The 19,756-nt window shown below is 48.9% G+C and overlaps 1 protein-coding gene across 1 annotated transcript in view; it reads right to left on the reverse strand.

Annotated features, from left to right (window-relative positions):
- The window catches only part of SYT6 (synaptotagmin 6), a 35,081-nt gene that overhangs the window by 5,697 nt on the left and 9,628 nt on the right, over positions 1-19,756 (reverse strand). The window contains exons 2-6 of the mRNA XM_068173589.1: positions 10,142-10,475; positions 7,041-7,599; positions 2,781-2,901; positions 1,764-1,935; positions 636-786 (exon numbers count right to left, since the gene is read on the reverse strand). Coding sequence (XP_068029690.1) covers positions 636-786; positions 1,764-1,935; positions 2,781-2,901; positions 7,041-7,599; positions 10,142-10,475 — 1,337 coding nt within the window. The remainder of the gene's footprint in view (positions 1-635; positions 787-1,763; positions 1,936-2,780; positions 2,902-7,040; positions 7,600-10,141; positions 10,476-19,756) is intronic.

The following is a 19,756-nucleotide window of genomic DNA, read 5'->3' on the forward strand; positions in this document are numbered from 1 at the left end:
GCCCTTTTCCACATCTCTGTCCTCCAGAAATTATGACCTAAATCAGGCAAAGCCAAAGAGCTCCACAGAAGCGTGAGAAATTGGAGTGCAAGGGGGAAGAAAATGTCAGAGATGGTCGAAATGGTACCCAGGCATTTCAGCCCTATTTTATCATCTGGGGCTGCCTCAAGTCAATCTCTTTCTCTGGAGATGCTTAGAGCAATTACATTTGTTCTATTTATTCTCCCTCAAAGGCTCGGAGATGAGTCAACAGAAAAATCTTTTAGGATGAAAAATTGAAATTTGAAATAGGCAATATCCCTGGACAATTTGTTCTGCAATCAGAGCAGCATTCTCTTTCCTTACTGCTCTCAATCTCTAATTTAAAAAGGAAAAGAAAAAAAAAAAGAAAAGAAAAAACCCAAAATGTAACAGTCGCATCTGTAAATACAGTTCTTCTCAGTCTTGCTTGCAAGCTCAAGGAGCTATTTCGAGGCCATACAGAAGTGCTTGTTTTCTAGAGTTCATTTCTGGTGAGAAAATTCCCTCAGCTCTGCTCAGAAAATCCCAGGCGAGAGCAGGAGCTCTCTGAAAGCCTGGAGCCAGCCCAGTCCTGCCCAGCACAGGCACTGGAAGGGAAGGACAACCCCACACACCTCTTTGAAGGATTTCTTCACCTCCACCAGCGGGTGCCAGTGGGCGATGGGCTTGCGGGGGTAGGCCAGCATCTCATTCCAGTGGTCTCTGCCCAGCCCCTCAGCGTTGACCCCCACGCGGCAAACCCCGATGATCTCGTTGTGGCCCACCCTGAGGAACAGCAGAGAAACAGCACCATCACCATCCATGCATCCATCCACCCATCCATCCATCCACCACCCATCCATCCATCCATCCATCCATCATCCCTCATCCATTCATCCATCCATCATCCATTCATCCATCCATCATCCATCATCCATCATCCATCCATCTATCATCCATCCACCATCCATCCATCCATCCATGCCCCATCCCTCCCTTCCTCCCTCCCTCCCTTCATCCATCCATCCATCTGTCCACCTAATGTATGGGTGCAGGGATGCACCTACCTATTCCTGATGTCCATCCATCCTTTATCCATCCATCCTTTATCCATCCATCCTTTATCCATCCATCCATCCATCCATCCATCCATCCATCCATCCATCATCCATCCATCCATCCATCCATCATCCATCCATCCATCCATCCATCCCTCCATCCATCCATCCATCATCCCTCCCTCCCTCCATCCCTCTGGCTGCCCACACCTGGCCAGCCAAAGCCTGGACCCCGCTGCTGGTGATCCTGGGCTGTGGTGTCTGCCCCAGCACTGCCATCACCACGGGTAATTACAGCAGCTTTTAAATTATTTCTGCGGGTCAGTCCAGACACAGAGGTGTGAGCAGTGCTCTACAGCAAGAATAACCCCAGCTTCAGGAATGCATAATTCATACACTCAGTGCTGCGAGGGCTGACACTATTTGCTTTCTAAAATGTGTTGCAGGACAAGTAAATAACCAAGGGGAATGTGGCACTTGCTCAAGGAAATGCCATAAAGCAAGGACCAGCCTTGCCAAACTCGTTATTTTTCCATAACCATAAATATCAATGTCACTGTAGCAATATATCACCAGAGACAGGTGGATAGCACTGAGCTCTGCCATCAAGACTATGGAAAACACTGTGGAAAATTGCATTTGAGCTGGAAAATCTGCACCCAATGGGATGCTCTCCCCTCCAGCTCTCCAGAGCCTCCCACCTACCGATCATAATCCATGACAGAGATAAGGAGGCTGACTTGATCCATGTTCTCGGGAGGAATGTCAAAGATTATTGCTTCATTGTAGGTGGGATTAAGTGTGTTTTTCTTTATGGTGGTTTTCTTCTTTTTCAGTCTTCGCCCGTCACAGAGCAAAGACACTTTGACATATGGATCTAGGGAGGAAGAGATAGAAGACCTTTTGTTGATGGAGATGTGTTTTGTTACCTTTGCAATACAGAAACAGCTTTATCAGAGTTCCCATGAGCCAGAGGTGCTCTTCAAATGGACTTTTAGAAAAAAGTTATTTGCAGACCAGTAAAATCCTCCATCTCGTATACTGGTGTGGGTGGTGACCTGAGCTTCAGACACCAGAGAACCAGCACTGCATTATTATTATTATTGCAGAAAGGCTGAGCTGGCTTCACCTGAAGTCTCAATTCTCAGACATTTCATATGGCATTAAGCTCCAGCTGAGCAGAAACATTTTCTGCAAAGGTCTCTGTTGTTACTGCTTTTTGTACAATGAAATTCAAATACTCTGAAGTTGGTGTCTGGAAAAGAAACTGGGTTTTATGATGAAAGCCAGAATTTGTGCATGCTAAATTTGCAAGTCAGCTCTTTGAAACTGCAAATGCAGTTTTTACGTGGCTGTGATCCTCAGGTTTGACTACTGGCCACTGTACAGGGGAATGCACATTGCAGTGGGATTTATCCAGGTGGACCATGATCCTTTCCTGATCTTGGGGTGAAAAAGTTGATTCTGGCTATAAAGGGTTCCAAGAGATCTAAGTGTCCAAGCCCAGAGATGGATCAGAGCTCTGGCCCTGCAAACCCTCCAGTGGGATGGGAAACAAGCAACAGATTGTCTACTTTAAAATTTTTTGTTTGCACTTAAAACACAGACAAAGCTTTCTTAGGTATTTCTGTGATGGTTCACCCACCATCTACTGAGGGTACAGTGAGGCAAGAGGAGGAAATGTGGATGCAAGGGGGTCCTCCTCAGCCACCAAACACCCACCTGAGTAACCAGTGATGTCCATAGCTTTGAGATTCCTGCATTTAATGACTGTTAAGGTGAGGCGACCTGCAGTTGGCAAATAACAAAGGGAAAACATGATCTCGCCCAGGTCCACGCTTTCCTTCAATAAAGCAGAGAACACATTTTATTGGAAAAGTGCAGAACCAGCCAAGTGCCTCCTCCTCTACCCCAGCATTTCCTCTGTTCTGCCACTTGTAGCAAAGGGTACTTTATTCAAGTGAACCCCAACACAATTTGGCTAAAAATAAATACAGAGAATGGGAAAAATAGGTTACACCTTCACATCTTAGTTAAGGACAATCTTCCTCTGCCTCAGTGGAGTCTGTGCTTCCTATTGCAACCTCCCAGCTACGCACAGCTAATGCACAGCAGATGCACTCCTGCTCCACTGCTCGCGCAGAGGAGATGGGATATCTCACACCAAATCAATGCAGTGAGGAAATCAAATTAGTACCAAGTCTTGTTTGAATGTACTGTACATGTCTCTGGTGCCTGGTTCCTCCAGGAATGTGACAAACACAGTGAGGTGACAGAAAGATGAGCTCCTGACATGCAGTGATGCCGTGCTCTCCAGCTGTGCACTGCAAAAATCTCCTCAGAAACTTTCTGTGACAGCCAGTGCCATCAGTTCATAACATCACAGGCTGGTCTGGGTTGGAAGAGACCTTGAATATATTCTAGTTTCAACCCCCTGCCGTGGGCAGGGATGAATTCAGTAATGAAGGTTTATGTCTGACAGTGCCCAACATTTCTGCATAAAATGAAAATGTCTTTGAGTAACATAGTGTTTTTCTCTGAGTGTGAGTTTTTGGGCAGTTACCAAGTGAGGGTAAGACTTTAAGCCAGAAGACAGCCAAGAAGGGCCCGTTGAGCTTTTGGTTTGTGACGTGCCTACATTTGGACCACCAAGCCCTTTGAGATGCCCTCAAGGAGCAGGCACAGCGTGGGGCTGTGTGTTTGTGAGAATAAATGGGAATTAACCAGCAGATGGCACTCAGAAATGTTTGGTACTTTAGGATTACACAGAGGCCAACACAATTTACTCTTTTAGTGTCCCATCAAATAACTTTTATCCATAGCTCTTAGCACTTCTTGTACCTGCAGCTTCATCAACTACACCTCCTAAAAGCCCTTTCCATCATTGCCTTGCCCATGGGAAGTCAGGGAAAAATAAACAAACCAAATGTCTGATTTAAACTAGAAAGCATCATCATCCGAAGTCAGCAGAAAGATTTCCAAACACCTTCTAAAAATGGATTTAAAAAAAAATCTTATTTTCTATGTACAGATCCCACATCTGTAGAGCAAACAACCAGTTTATTTTCAGAAACAGTGCGTTTGATTCCTTTCAATGTGATATAATGATCTGCTGAAGAGAAATTGTGGCTGTTAGGAGTAGAGTGATGGAACTAGAAAGACAAGTAAATGCACTTAAAGCTTTGCTAAGTGTTAGGGGAATAGATCTTGTTGATGGATGAGGTTTTTGCCAAATTATTTCCTGCTTATTCTCAGGTAAGGCAAAGATTAAATCTTTATTCCACTTAGATGTGCAGAATACTAATGAATATTATATAAAATTTTGATTGGGTCTGTTCTTTCACGCATTCTTTGTTCTTAGTTGGTGTGGGAGGGACAAGGGCAGGAGACCTTGGACAAGATGTCAGAAAAGAGCAGTCCTGTGTGAGATGAGGGTGAGAGCACCCTCTGGACACTATCTCATCTTCTATTCCTCTCCTTGCACTGAGAGCACCCGTTCAGGGTATAAAATGAACATAAATTATTCTTTGACCTCATTGTATCAGGTCAAGACATTTTTCTATGCAACCATAAATACAAGAGAGCAAAGCGTGTCCTGTGGGTACATTATTTTCTTGCAGATTATAGACATTGGGACATTTCCAAAATTCATATCAGTACCTTTTAGGAAATAATGGAAGCTCTGAATCAATAGACTTGAAACCAAAGATGTTTCTCTGATTCACAAGCTGTACAGTCATTAATTAGGTAGCTGAGTGCTGGCTACTTAAGAACAGATCAGTTCTTAAGTGTGTTCCTACCCTCTTACCCACACCATTGATCTCATGCATTATTAGGCACCCAGAGCTTTCTTGGGGCTTTATGCAAACTGTATTTACCCTTCTCAATTTTGATTAAACAGAAATGTCCTTGGGTGTCCAGCTACAGCTGGCTGAGATGTTCCAGGAGCAGCACATTCCTTAAGAATGGCACAGATGAGGGGATGGAGCCAAATGTGGAGCTCTGCCGGGCTCCTGCTCAACACATCTTGGGATGGGGTTGGCTCTGCTCCCCTCACACCTCCTCTTGAGGCTTTTCCCTCAACAACCCATCTGCTGGTGTATCTCTCCACCTGCTTTTGTGGGGTTTTCCCCCATTAAATGAGATTATTTAGCCAGGAAAGCATCCACTATTGCTTGCAGAACACACAGGCAGGTTCCTCCAGGAGGCATCAGCACATCAGGTGCACTTTGCTCCCCTTCCAGCACCCCTCTCGGGGTGAAGGATGTGCCTGGTGCCTGCTTGCCTCTCTGCCAGCATTTCTACTTTCATTGCCATCCATCAATCACAACAGCCGTGGCGTTTGCAGGTTGGAAGCCAAGAGCTGTGAGCACCCTGCTAACTCAAACTGTTGCTTTCCTCATGGTTGATCCTGTGCCTCCTTCCCACAGCCCTCCCAGGCAAGATGCTCAAAAGGCAGCACAGCAGCAGCTCCCAGCACGCTCCCAGCGCTGCCCCAGGATGCCTGGCAGGCACCACCTCCACCCCTGTGCCCTCAGGCTGGCAGAGCCAAAGCTCTCCATGCCCTCCCAGGACAGCTCCAGCCCCTGAGCCACCTTCCAGGGTGAGGTGCTGCATGTCCCCTGAGTGCCCTGGGACCCCGTTGGGCACAGCAGCACAGGACATGGGGCTGTGCACACCTGCTGGGCTTCACAGAGCTGTCAGAAAGTTGTGAACACCCTGCAGCAGGAGAACGAACACTGGTGGAAGTCACCAGAGGTTCAGCTGGTGGGGAACATGGTGCTGAGAAAAAAAGCACCGGAGTTACAAAGCAAATGTCTTGTGGCACTGCTGGCCACAGTAAATATTTATGTTTGACAGTTCCCTCCTCGGCACAGAAAGCAGGGGAGCAAAGGTATGAGATGAGCTAGGAGGGAAGCTGCAGGACAGATTTTTGCAAGTTGTGGCATTCTGCCAGTCACCAGGAAAGATGTGACAGGGCCCACGCTTCCAGCCACAGGGGTGGGGATGTCTCATCTTTCAGTCTCAGGAATAACAATGTGAAATGACAATGACAATGGCTGATTTAGTGTCCAGCTGCAGAGCAGTTCAATCATTTATTCGCCCTGAGGACCAGCCAGATCCTCCTGGGAGGGCAGCGGAGGAGCAGACAGCTATTATGGAGAGGTTAATGTCACTGCTCTGCACTCAGTGATCAATGGGAGCACTTGGCTTCTCCTGCCAGCTCTGTGTGACACAGAAAGGGCTGGGACTTTTCCTCTCTGAGGCTTGGTTTCTCTTCCAGAGGAAATCAACAGAACTATTAAAAGACCCACATCCAGCTCTGGAAGAGTTGCCAGCAGCACATCCAGCATCTCTCAGCACCAAGGGGCTGGTACTGGCCCCACAGAACTCTTCCTTACTGTGATCATGTGGTGCCTTGAGTTTTTAGCTTTTATATTTTTCAGATCCTGTACTGCATTAGTGTATAACTCTGAACTCCATGTAGAGTGTTAGTAAGTTCTCTTCACATTTTTGTCAGACAAAACAATCCTCCTAGGCCTGAGAACCAAGGTCACCCTCTGCCTCAGGCCCCAGAGTATAAACAAAAGTGAAGCAGGGGGAGGAAGCAAACCAGGGAAATATGACTTCCTTACCTGAAGCTATAATTGGACAATTAACCCCTGATATGCAAATAGACCAAACTTTAATCTGTCTGAGAAACTCGTGACCATTGTCCACCGTGGGTGCAGTCTCTGCAAGGCTTTTGACTGCCCAAGGTGCATCTATTGAAGGCCTTTAACAAATACTCACTTTATTCTCTTAACTCTGTCTAACCTCCGTTCTAGGTAGCCACTCCAAGGCATCACATGTGCACATGGCAGAGAACTGGGCCATGGCTGCAGGTCCCAGGGGCTAGCAGGAGGTGAGGAACCCATCAGCTGGGAGCCATGAAGCATTTATCCCTGTGGAGAACCCCCACCCTGCCCAGCAGATACTCACCGTCGTGGCGTACTGAATGTCCCTCCAGATGGAAGTCTCCCGGGAGAGGTCCGAGTCCTCGAACAGGTTCTCCAAGATGACTTCTCCAATCATGTCGTGCCTGGAGAACCTGTCAAAGTCAAAGACGCTCAGGTGGAGCTTCCTGCTCGCCAGCTCCTCGTGGGGCACGGGGAAGTGGAAGGACTCGTCGAAGGTGGGGTTCAGAGTCTTCCTGTGCACTCGCGTCTGGAACTTGCGCTTGCGGTCGGGCAGGAGGTAGATCTTCACGTAGGGATCCGAGCTGCCGCAGAAATCTTTGGCTGGCAAGTCAAAAGCCCTGAGAATTCGGACGGTCAGCGTCTCGTTCTCGTAGTCGTACTTGAGAGTGAAGTTGATTTTCCCACATGTTTTCTCTGCCTCCTTCTTGGGGTCCTCGGTGTCCACGGTCTTTTGTTTGTAGAGCTCGGGCTTGATGCGGCCGATGCTGGTGGGCTGCTCGGCCACGGCCGGCGGCTCCAGGCCGTAGTCCATGCTGGACACGTGCATCTGCCGGGGCAGGTGCCTCTTGAAGGAGATGTGCCTGCAGGAGGGAGACACCAACAGCTCTGTGGGTTTCCAAGGACATGGATCTCTTTTTTTGCCCCTGGACTCAAAGACCAGCACAGAACGAGCTCCAGAGGTGCTCTTGAACTCTGCACTGAAACCAGGTGTGTTATGGAGGTGAACAGAGGGGAGCACCTCCAAAAACCCGCAAGGATCCAATCCAGCAAATTTCTTAAATTCCAGAGCATTTGCCACAAGCTGTGTTTTCTCACCGGTGGCACGAGTCACAGCCCACAGCTGAACAGATGGGCCCCAACAACTGCTTACCCAAACCACAGACACCACCACGTGGAGACTTTCCCCACCCTCAGTCCTTACACTTCCAAGATACTGGCACTAAGCTCTCAGACATAAAAACCTTTTTTTTTTTTTGGCTTTTTCCTTTTGGTGAGAGAACCACAACCAGTTCAGAAGGTGAGGCTTTATTTGTAGAACCACAGAATGATTTGGGTTCAGAGTGTTTTAAAGCTCATCTCATTGCATCCCCTGCCACGGGGAGGGACACCTTCCCCTAGATCAGTTTGCTTCAAGCCCTGTCCAGCCTGGCTTTGCTGGGTATTGCTGCTTCCAGACTTTTCCAACAGACTCATCAGACACTGATAGATAATTGTTGACAGGGAGGGAGGCACAGCCCCGTCAGGAAGAGTCTCTTGCCTTGAGCTCTCCTCCAGTACAAGCTGTATGTAAGCAAAGCTTTATCTGAACAAAGCATAAAAGCCTTCTGTGGACTGAGGGCATTATTTCAGATTATCTGGTGTTTACAAGAGCAGTTTATAGAGTTATTTAACCAAACAAAAACTCTACAGCCAGAGCATTAGCCTTCAGTGATACGTGTTGCTTGGAGACCTTCACAGGTTCCTCAGAGGTATTTTGGAGAGGGTTAGGCTGGGCTGTGAATCAGAGGAACCTGCCAAGGAGAAAGTGTGTTTGAAACCTGCCCACGTACAGCTAAGTCCCACTTTGTTTGTCCTAATTCAGACTGGCTGAGGGTTTTTTCCTCCTCTGTTGGAAAGGTGTAATAAAAGCAGAAGGAGCGTGTGCATGCAGAGAGGGAATCAGCTGCCCAAAAAGCAGTGTGAATAAATAAAAGAGTGTGGCTCACAAATGCAGGTGGCACCGTGCTGATCTAACTCGGCTCCTTCAAACAGGGGGCTGCTATCAGTGCCTCACTAATCCTGCAGAAGTGCAGCCAATTTTCTGAGCAGCGACTGATTTCCCTGCCACACTCCTGTGCACATCCCAGGCATGGCCAGCGAGGCAAACAGAAGTGCTGGGGCACAGCCAGGACCCTGTGATCCCTCTTTCCTGTCCCTGTTTCACCTCCTTCTGTGTCAAGGAGAAATGCTGCATTTCACAGAATGGTTTGTGTTGGAAAGGAGCCTCAAAGCTCACCTCATTCCACCCCCTGCCATGGCCAGGGGCACCTTCCACTGTCCCAGGTTGCTCCAGCCTGGCCTTGGATATTTCCAGGGATGGGGCAGCCACAGCTTCTCTGGGCACCCTGTGCCAGGGCCTCACCCCACTCCGAGTAGAGAACCCCTATCTAACATCTAATCTAAATCTCTCCTCAGTACCCAAGCTGAGAGGGAGTCTCAAGGTTCACACAGCCTTTCCCTGACTTCCTGAGGATGATGTTGATGTCTCTGTCCCCATCCGAGCACAAGCAACGAGCACAGCTGGTTCAGGGCTTCTGCAGCGAGCAATCCATCAATTGTGCTGATCTAATCGTTTCTGCCAGGAGCCACAACAGAGAGAGAGAACCAAAAGGTCTAATTCTGTCTGACAGGGTACATCATTGATACTTCAGCCTGCCTCTCATATTGGAACAAAATTAAAGTGGCCAAAGCGTGCGGGTGACTTGACACAATGAGGTCAAGTCGCAGTAACAGGGCTTGAATCCCTGATTTTTTAAAAGAGCCACAGTCTTAACATATCCATTGGTTAATAGCCAGGCTTTGGACAGTAATCTGGTGTGTAGGTGCTGTCTTTAGTCTCCCTGATGGTATCTGAACCTCTGGCTCCGTCCAACAAACCTCTCACCTCTCCAGCTGCTCACAGAGCAGTGTCCCTGCTGAGCACCTCAGCCACACCCAGCAGAATTATGGAATATCCTGAGCTGGAGGGGACCCACCAGGATCATCCAGTCCAGCTCTTACCCCTGCACAGACACCCCAAATCCCATCCTGGGCATCCCTGGAGCACTGTCCAAATGCCCCCAGAGCTCTGGCAGCCTCGGGGCCGTGCCCATTCCCTGGGGAGCCTGGGCAGTGCCCAGCACCCTCGGGGGGAAGAACATTTCCCTGAGATCCAGCCTAAACACCCCTGGCACAGCTCCAGCCCTTCCCTGGGTGCTGTCCCTGTCACAGAGAGCAGAGATCAGAGCTGCCCCTCAGGAGGAGCTGCAGCCACTGAGGAACTCCAACCTCAGGCTCCTCCAGGCTGAGCAGCCCATGCCATGCCATGCCATGCCATGCCATGCCATGCCATGCCATGCCATGCCATCCCTCCCCATCCCTCACCTGGTGGAAGAGGCTGGCTCCGTGGTTTGCCTCTGGATCCGCGTGCGCCGCATGATGTGATCCTTCATGGACATCTGGACCTCTGCAGGGATGTCCGGGGAAGTGTGGCTGATCTTCACAGCTGCCTCCAGGAAGCTGATGGCCCCCGTGTCCTTGAGCTTGTCTGCCATGCTGTCCTTGTGGCCCGCCTCGCTCCGCAGCACGGCCAGGTGGGAGGAAAGGGCCTTGTTCCTCCAGGGAACCCAGCAGAGCTTCCAAAAGAGAAACACAAACACTGCCACCAGGGCCAGGCCACACACAATGACTATCACTGCAAGGAGGCTGACGGAGAGCTCTGAGGGAGACAAGGACAGCGACAGGGAGGGACGGGAAAGAAGAAAAGAAGAGACAGATGGTGAGAAAATCATAAGTAAAAGGAAGAAATGGTCCAAACTGACTTAAAACACAACTAATGGAGAGCTCTTAGCATATTCAAGCTAGAGCCAAAGCCAAGTGAGCAACCCCTGACAGGCTTGGGACACACCTGGGGAGAAAATGGGTGTCTCCAGATGGGCAGAGCTGTGAAGTTTTACACCCTGATGCTTAAACTGGCTATAAAATACCATCCTTGGTTTGTTCTGCAGCATCAGCAAACTGCTGAGTCTGAAATCAAGAAGATCTGTACAATTCCGTGATAGAAACAAGCTTGGTGCTGCACCACAGAAAGTGCCTTTTTGCTTCGTGTTACAGCTGCTCAGGCAAAGGAATGAAAAAAATCCATCTACCAGGGTCCTGGAAGTGGATTGTTATTGTACTATCAACGCCCACATCTTGTCCAGATGTGCCCATAGGGAATAAAAAGAAAATAACAACACCAAGGAAAAAATAATCACAAGCTGCTGATGCAGAGAAACAAAACATAGCAGGAGTTTGTACAGGAGGTGCTACACAGTCTGCCTCACTCTGAACAGCACAGGAGCTGCGTGTGTGCTCTGATGCTCTGAGACACTTTTACCTCGTGTGTGCTGAATTTCAGTCTTTTTCTGGAAACAGCTTCCATACGTGTGGCTGACGAATCAGGAAAAATGGAAAATGAAGAGATATATATATATGTGTGTGTGTGTATAAATATATATATACACACACATCATCTAGGCTGTGAAATGATTCACAGCACTGCACAAAGAGAAAACACTGGCTATTTTTGCTTCCTTTCCTACAGTGTTTTAATTCCCAGGTCCCCATCCAGATCAAAACTTGGAGAGCTCAGGATCCCAAGGAATACCAGTCCCTGATGCTGGAGGCAGGATTTGTTCTGGAGGGAAGTCTGCAGCGTCAGGGCTATGGAGAATTCCATCATGGATTGCTTCAAGCTCATGGACAATTCCTTGATGGCTGTGTTATTTGTAGTGCCCAGTAAAGCCACACTCCTTAAACTACCCAAGAGCAAGTCAGGACAGAAAGAAAAACAAAAAAAAACCCCACCAAAACCTGCAAAGTTTATATGGAACAAGCATTACCCCTTACGCATCCTATTTATGTCTGTTCCTGGACCATAAATGTTCTGTGTGAATTTTAACTCCCTACCTGAGCCCCAAGGAATGGGGTGGGTGCCCTGAGCATTTCTGAACTGGGGAACTCCCCTCTGGGCTGCATCACAGCTGCTCTAAGTGTGAATCCTGATGTGCTTTACCTTAAATAGGAGCCATAAAACACCTCCAGTTCCCTTTGATCACACAGTTTAGTTTTGTAAAGCTGTAATAAGACATTTAATTATAGAATCACAGGATGGTTTGGATCAGAAGGAACCTTACAAATCATCTCATTCCACCCCCTGCCATGGGCAGGGACACCTTCCACTAGACCAGGTTGCCCAGACCCCCATCTAACCTTGCCTTGATGTCAAGGCTGAGAAAAATCTGTGAAATATGAGGAAAGACTTGTTTTTAAATCTTGAATAAATAGCTGAATTTAAAAATTATGGAAAAAAAAACCAAACCAGAATCACAACAAAACAACAAACCCCCCACCCAGCATTGGTGAACCATGACAGGAAAGTGTTCAGGAGCACATTTGTACCATCAGATTTTGCTCAGGTCTCTCAGGGAGTGCAGCAGCCACTGCAAATTTGGGATAAGTGAAATCTCCAGGCAGCACCAGACACAAAATGTGACATCCACACCCGAAGAAGCCTGCCCCACACAGTGCCTGGGAGCCATCTGTTGTTCCTGATATCCTGGAGGATTTTGTTTTTCCACAAAATTACTGAGCCCAGCAAATCCAGCAGGAGCTCCAGGCAAAACTCCCTGGCTGCCTCTGGTTTTTTGACTCAAAGGGAAAGGCTGGAAGGGATGGGATGGGAAGGATAAACGCCACCCAGAGGTTTTTGCAACTTCTCTTTCCCTTCCCAGCCTCCTGTACAGGTCATTTATTTTCTGTTGTAGCTCTGAGGTGGAAACACAGATCGCTGCTGGGGTGAATAAACAGGTTCCATCTTACTCAATAATAAATAAGGTTGTACCAGCAGCAGAGCTTCCTCAGAGATTTGCCTAAATGTATTCTCACCAAAGCTGAGAGCACAGAGGTTCCACTTTGCTATCCTTTGAGTTAAATCTTGGAATTGTGCCCAGGAAACTCAGTGTCAAACATTCATAAGAAAACTCAAGAACCTGGACTTTCTGCAAATACTCTGTGTTGGTACAAAGGAAATCATTGCAATGCAGAATCTCTCACTGCTGGGAATTGCTGCGTGACAGAGAAGATTTTTTTAAAGATATTTCCACCCATTCCAAGGAGTTTTATAGGCTGCATGTCTCTGCCAGCACACCAGGCTCATTAATGGGAACCATCAGAAATAATCAATTATCCTTTCAGAAAACCTGTTGCCAGCTTGAGAAAGATCCTGGCTCCTGTCACTCCTTGCAGGGCTGGCATTCATAATGTCTCTGACAGGATTCACAGATACTTTTATGCATGACCTCCTACTCCTTCCTCTGACAGCTGACACAAAGCATGAGTGGAAGGGATCAGGATTTTACAGACAGTTTCTAAGCATCTGCCTGCTTAGAATATTGGGTTGTTTGAAGATGACATTGAATTCTCCAAGACTCTTTTTGTGACTTATTAAACTTAAATATCAATTGGACAGAGTTGACCTTCATTGATTTAATGAGCTTTCTCTTATGAATTTGAAAATACCTGTTACTTTCTGAAAAATACCTGGTATTGAAAACGCTAAAGTTTAAATGTCCTTTAACTTACAAGAAACTGTAAAAACAAGATAGTTCCTCACCTAACACAAAATGCCCTGGGGCCAGAGGCTGCTTTGGTTTTCCTGGCACAGATGGAGGTAAGGCCAATTCCCCCAAAAGGACACCTCAGCCCAGGGGAAGAATGAGCTCCTTGGTTGATATTATCCCCCCTTTTTCAAGGTTTGGATCCAAGGTGTGGGGAAGAGAGGGAAAAGAGTGAGGAAGGGCTCTTTCTAATGCAGGAACAGCTCAGAACCCAGCTGCTCACAAGGGAAACTCTCATCATCACTCTGAGCAATGTCCCAGCTGGGGAAAAACATGACAAGAACTATGGTTTTGTTCTGTTTCCCTCTTAAAAATTCAGTTATTTGCCACTTTGTTATCAGGTAAGTGGTGTGGTACAAGTGCAGAGCAGCTCCAGCCATTCCTCACCCCGGTCCTGTTGAAGTCAGTGCTGCTCCCTCATCCTCACCCAGTTCCCATGGGGAACACGGGCGAAACTGGAAAACAGGTCTTATTACAGCTTGTAATTGAAAAGATAAAGCTTAAAAGAAGGAGGTTGCAAACACAAATTAACATGGCTGTTTTTCAGCCTGGCTCCCTCTGGGAGCAAGCACTGCTTCCCCGAGGAGCCTTTGGCTGGAAAATGCTTTTGGCTGCAGGGCAGCAGTGACACAGCTCCCTCCTGATCACCGAGGAGCAGGGAAGGGATGGACATGGACACTGACAGGATCTACCCCTGGGAGTGGTCAAAGCCAGGCCAAGACTCTGAGCAACCTGGTCTAGTGGGAGGGGTCCCTACCCATGGCAGGGATTCGGGACCGGATGATCCTTAAGGTTCATTCCAACCTCTCAACATTTCATGATTCTGTGATCCTATGATCTACCTGCTTGAGCTGATATGTTTAGGATAAGCCATCAAGCCTATATATTTATTATATACCTATTTTATATCCCACTAGTTACCAAAACACTGCAGAAAAGACCTGAAGCTGACAGCAATGGGGACACCAAGAGCACAAACAAGACTGGATTCTCTCAACATCACCCAAAACTGATCCCATTTCTCCTTTGGCTTGACTTCTTGGTTTGTATTTTTACTGCTTTTGTAACACCCAACCCCCTTGCTACTGAACCACACCAAAAAGCTCAAACTGCAACATTACCAAGGTCACTACTTCATACTGCCTTTAAATCAAAGACAAACAGCCCAGGGCAGGACAAAGAAACAGGGGTTTACAGTTTAAAACTGTGGAGTTAAAGCAAACTGAGGAAAGGGCAAACACTCCTTGGTAAATCCAGCCCTTCCCACCACGGTATCCGTGGATCATAGAGCAGCTCCTCAGCACAACTCCCTTTTTGTTTCATCCTGGATGGGAGCTAATGAAGAGATATGGTCCAACTGCCTTTCAGCTTGATGTCCCTGCTGACTTCCTAATGCCTAAACTGAGTTACCAAAGGGGATAATTAGCAAAAGTCCAACCCAAAAGCGATTAATAATATGACAAAGTCATGATTAGAGCAGTCTATTAACTGCAAGACAATAGTGGTCTAATTGTGGCAACATTGACTTTTACTGCTGTGAAGTAGCTTGTGCTGTCATTAAAGAGATTCATGGATAACTCTGAGTTTAATGTGCAGAGTTATATTTAATATCCCAAGATGTAATTTAGCTTTCCTTCCACCCACTCCCCACAGAGAAAACACAACATGTTTGATGGCTCTCTCAGCACTCCAGCAGCCATTAGTCATTCCAGCTACCTGTTGCATTTAAACAAAGTTGGAATGGCACGAGTGGAAATTGGAGAGGCTGGAAATTCTCAGTGAGGTGCAGTGTGATGCAGTGAGGGACCCGGGTGATGCCACCAACCCCCTGAACCTGGCTGTCCCCTTCTTCTCTTGTCACCTGCGAGAGCACAGACACCTCCTCAGGCCCTGGAGCCCCTCACCAAGGCAGTGGTGACACTGACCTGACCTTCTGCCACCTTCTGCCAGACACAGCCACCAGCCTGACCCTGCCAAGAGCCCAGGGACATCTTTCTTGTCAGAGGTTCTTCCTCCTAAGCTCTCTCATGGTTCATGGGAAATCTGGGCATCAGGGAGAACTCAGGGTGCTTTGCTGCCTGCTGGGATCCCTTCAGCTGTAAAAGCAGCTCCTGGCTGTTCTGAGCACCGTGGAACATCCTCCACAGCCAACGCCGCTGGAAGGGCAGCTGCAGGAGGTGGCAGAGCCCAGAGCAGGGTGATGGTGATCGCCTCACTCACACTGGCTGGGTGACTGCCTCCCCCGTGCCACACAGCAAGCATCACTCACACCAGCCCAGCAGGTATTTCCAGGCATCTCTGTCCATTTTCTGCTGTGTTTTTCTCTTGCAGGAGTGTTTGTGAGGATATATTGTTCTGTTTCTGCAGGGCTTTGCAGGGAGCATGCACTCAAGTGATGGATTGGTACAAGAGGTGCTGCTGGAGGAGAGCAGCAGCTCTGGGGCTACAACAGACCACGTGAGGCTCCCACCAACTGCTGATCTCATTTTCTCTCAATTGAGGAGCATCAGCAACGTGAGCCTGATTAGCTGAGGGCTGGAAATTGGGCACGGGGGGGCTGTGCTGGGTCTCAGAGGTGAGGGCAGGGGGGAGCACAGGGCAGCAGCTGCAGAGGAGGAGGAAGGGTTCCATTAAACCCCAGCCACGGAGATGTTTACTTAGCAAAGCTGCTCAGCTTTGGAGGAAGGAATGGGGACTGGAAGGAACAGAAATCAAATATTAGAACCCCACAGCAGCATCCAACAGCACCACAGAGACAAGAGGGTATGTCCCCTTTGGGGACACAGCATGGAGCAAACCCTGAGGGGCAACAGGGAGGGCAGCAGCAAGGAGAGCCCTGTGCAACAGGGATTCTGGAAAGGAAGCTGGCTGGCTGGTAAATCCTGGGCTGCTGTGCTGGGGGAGAGGTGAGCTGCAGTGCAGCACCGTGCAGTCCTCAGCCAGCTCCTCATCCCCCTCCAAGCCTGCCATGGCCTCGGGAATGGTGGCAGAGCAAATGGTGGAGATCAGACTGTCCCTGTCACCCCCAGAGCCCCAGTTCCTGCAGCAGCAGGCTCTGTGCTCCCAGAGCTCACAGTCTGTGGGCACTGGGGGCTGCACAGGGACAGGGAAGCACTGCCAGCCCACTCTCTGACTGTCCCTCTTTGCGGGGGCTGTGTCCAGTGTGCCAGTCCCCTGCTGGTGGCTTTGTTGTCGCATTTCAGGCCCCCTCACTGCCATTTGGCTGCCATTTGAAACTTCATCAAGTTCTTGATTTGCTGGTGGTGTTCTCCAGGCAGGCAGGAGCTACAGGAATATGCCCTGAAATATTCCCAAGCTAGACGAGTCATTAGGAGCTGTCACTTCAAAGTCTGGCTGCCGTCAGCGAGCTCTTCTTCACAGGCAGCAGTGAGCTGCTGCTCAAACAGCACAGAGCTGGCTCCTGGCGAGGGGGAAGCATTCCATCAGCTTCTCAGCAGATGTTAAAGGGCCGGGTCAGGACACAGTTCTGGGTGGGCAGAGCTCCTGCTGCCCCTCTGAAGTTATCTCACGCTGTGGCAGGTGGGAAGGGCTGCAGAGCCCCCCGCAGCAGCACGCCCGAGCCTGTGGATCACTGCGGGTCCCAGGGTCACAAACACGGCTTTTTAGGCCCTCACAGCTTCTGTGTCCAGGGAGTGATGCCAGCAGCAGGGGCAGGTGTCAGCTGTGCCCTCAGAGCAGCCAGAGCCCGCTCTGCTCGGGGGGCAGGGCCCACGGCCCAGCCGAGCGCAGCGCTGCACCCCCAGAGTCTGGGGCAGAGGGAAATGAAATCAAGAAGTGCTTGGCACCATCCTAGAATTACAGAATATCCTGAGCTGGAAGGGAACTATAGGCATCATCCAGTCCAACCCCTGCCCTGCACAGACACCCTAACAACCCCACCCTGGGCATCCCTGAGAGCTTTGTCCAAACTCTCCTGGAGCTCTGGCAGCCTCGGGGCTGTGCCCATTCCCTGGGGAGCCTGGGCAGTGCCCAGCACCCTCTGGGGGAAGAACCTTTTCCAAAATCCAACCTAAACTCCCCTGGCACAGCTCCAGCCCTTCCCTCACGTCCTGTCCCTGCTGACAAACCAGGCTGTTTTATTCTCTTGGTAGTGAAAGTAAAAACCACTGATTGTTCCTTTCAGCTGGCCAGGGCTGTACAATGGCATGAAACATCCAGGGAGACCCTGACAGACCCCCCCTGCCTCTCTGTGCACAATCCCAGCACCACAAGACAGGTTTCTCCAGGTGAAGGCAGCCAGCCCCAGCTGCTCTGGACATGGCCAAGCCTTGTTTTGTTATTCCATACCAACCACAAGTAATTCCACAGAAGACAGCACAGGGAGTGGGATTGAAAACAAGTTCTCACAGTTTGCTGAGCACTTCCACACTCAGCTCATCACACAGAGCTCAGTGGCAAAGGCCCCTCTCAAAGCAGAGGGCTGGGAATGCTCAGGAGGGGGATGTTCTGAGAGGAGACATTCAGAGACTCAGGGAATCGTGGAATGGTTTGGGTTGGAAGAGACTTTAAAGCTCATCTCCTTCCACCTCCTGCCATGGGCAGGAACACCTTCCAGGCTGCTCCAAATCCCATCCAGCCAGAGTCTCCCTGGAAGCTAAAATGAGGTTTTTCCTGTTGCTGTGCTTCCCCAGTCCTTGGACACTGACTCCTGCACTATCAGCTCCCACCAGCTTCCCCCTGCCAGCACAGGCTCCCCAGGAACCCCGACAGAGCTCCTCATCTCCTGCACACACTCAGCCATGAAATGGATCCTGGGAAGGTCAGGACAGGAACGCTCCAACTGGCTGTGCCAAAGTTACAGTTAGACAGCAAAAAACTTCTTAAAAATTAATTTGCTGCTACCACAGGGTTCCTGCCATGCAAGAGCTTATCAGAATGCAAACTATAAGCTTCAAAGGGGAGGATGAATCAGAAGCTATTTTGAGAGTAATTATATAAGACTATAAAACTCAAACCATCTCATTATTGCATGTTGAGGATGGAGACAACCCTTCATATGGAGACCTCGCAGGGATCCAGTGTTTCCAGTGGCTGATCCATGGCCCAAGAGCAAACAGCAGCCTCATCCCTCCCAGCCAGGCAGAACTTGCTTCATTGAGCAGTGCCAGGGCTTTCCTCAGTGTTTCTTGTGGGGATGTGGTTCTGCAGCTGGGAAATGAACTGGAACAGGAGACAACTTCATCCTAAGTGTTGGTCCTTTAACTGTTGCATAATTTAGAATATCCTGACTTGGAAGGGACCCACAAGGATCATTCAGTCCAACTCCAGCCCTGCACAGACACCCCAAAATCCCACCCTGTGTATCCCTGAGAGCTTTGTCCTAACACTCCTGGAGCTCTAGCAGCCTCGGGGCCGTGCCCATTCCCTGGGGAGCCTGGGCAGTGCCCAGCACCCTCTGGGGGAAGAATCATTCCCAAAATCCAACCTAAACTCCCCTGGCACAGCTCCAGCCCTTCCCTTGGGTGCTGTCAGTGGTCACAGAGAGCAGAGATTTCTCTGAGAATTTGCTGTCCTGGATAGCAGCTCTCAGCTCGTTAGGGCAAATACTTGCAAATTCCCCAATTTTATAAACTCCAAGTTATAATGAAGGAGAAAATGTTTAAACCATAAATCTGCACATGGAATAAAGTTCTATACCAACATCCCCAGCCACAGCCTCGAGGCTTTCCCATGTCGTGCTGGAGCCTGGGGCACTTCACAGCTGGGAGAGGATGAGCTCCTGGGACACCCCCGAGCTGTCACCTGCATTTTGCCCTGCCTGCAAGCAGCAAAGAGAGATTTTTTTATCCTTGCCTACATATCCAGGCTGCAGATGAAGCTCCTGCTGTGTGTTACAGATACATATTATAATATTGGCTTTTTGCAAATATTAAAATGTATTTTGTAAGTGTAATGTTAAAGTAACTTTGTTATAAAGATACTTCTGTTGTTAATTAAGCTTAGGCATAGGAGTGAAATAGCTGATATCAGTGTGCTTGTGTTAAAATGCCTGCTTGGATGGGATAGCATCCACTGAACACAGGATGAGGACACCTGTACAGATCTGCCAACCATCAGCACTCACCGTCTGAAGACAGTGTGGACCAAGGCCCAAAAACTGGAGGTGACAAGGACGGACTAAAACCACAACCGAAAAATACACACGCTCTGAAAAGGTGGATCCAAGGAGGAGCCAGGCTAAACAATTCTTGGAACATGTAAACCAGTTGGGGGGAAAAGTTTACTATGCATAAGGGTCTACGAATATGCAACAGGCTGATGTAAGGGGAAAGGTATTTAAGGGGTGTCCCCGAGGAGAACAGGGTGCTCTTGGCTGAGT

The sequence above is a fragment of the Anomalospiza imberbis genome, chromosome 26 (genome assembly GCF_031753505.1).
Source record: "Anomalospiza imberbis isolate Cuckoo-Finch-1a 21T00152 chromosome 26, ASM3175350v1, whole genome shotgun sequence".
NCBI classification, from domain to species: Eukaryota; Metazoa; Chordata; class Aves; order Passeriformes; family Viduidae; genus Anomalospiza; species Anomalospiza imberbis.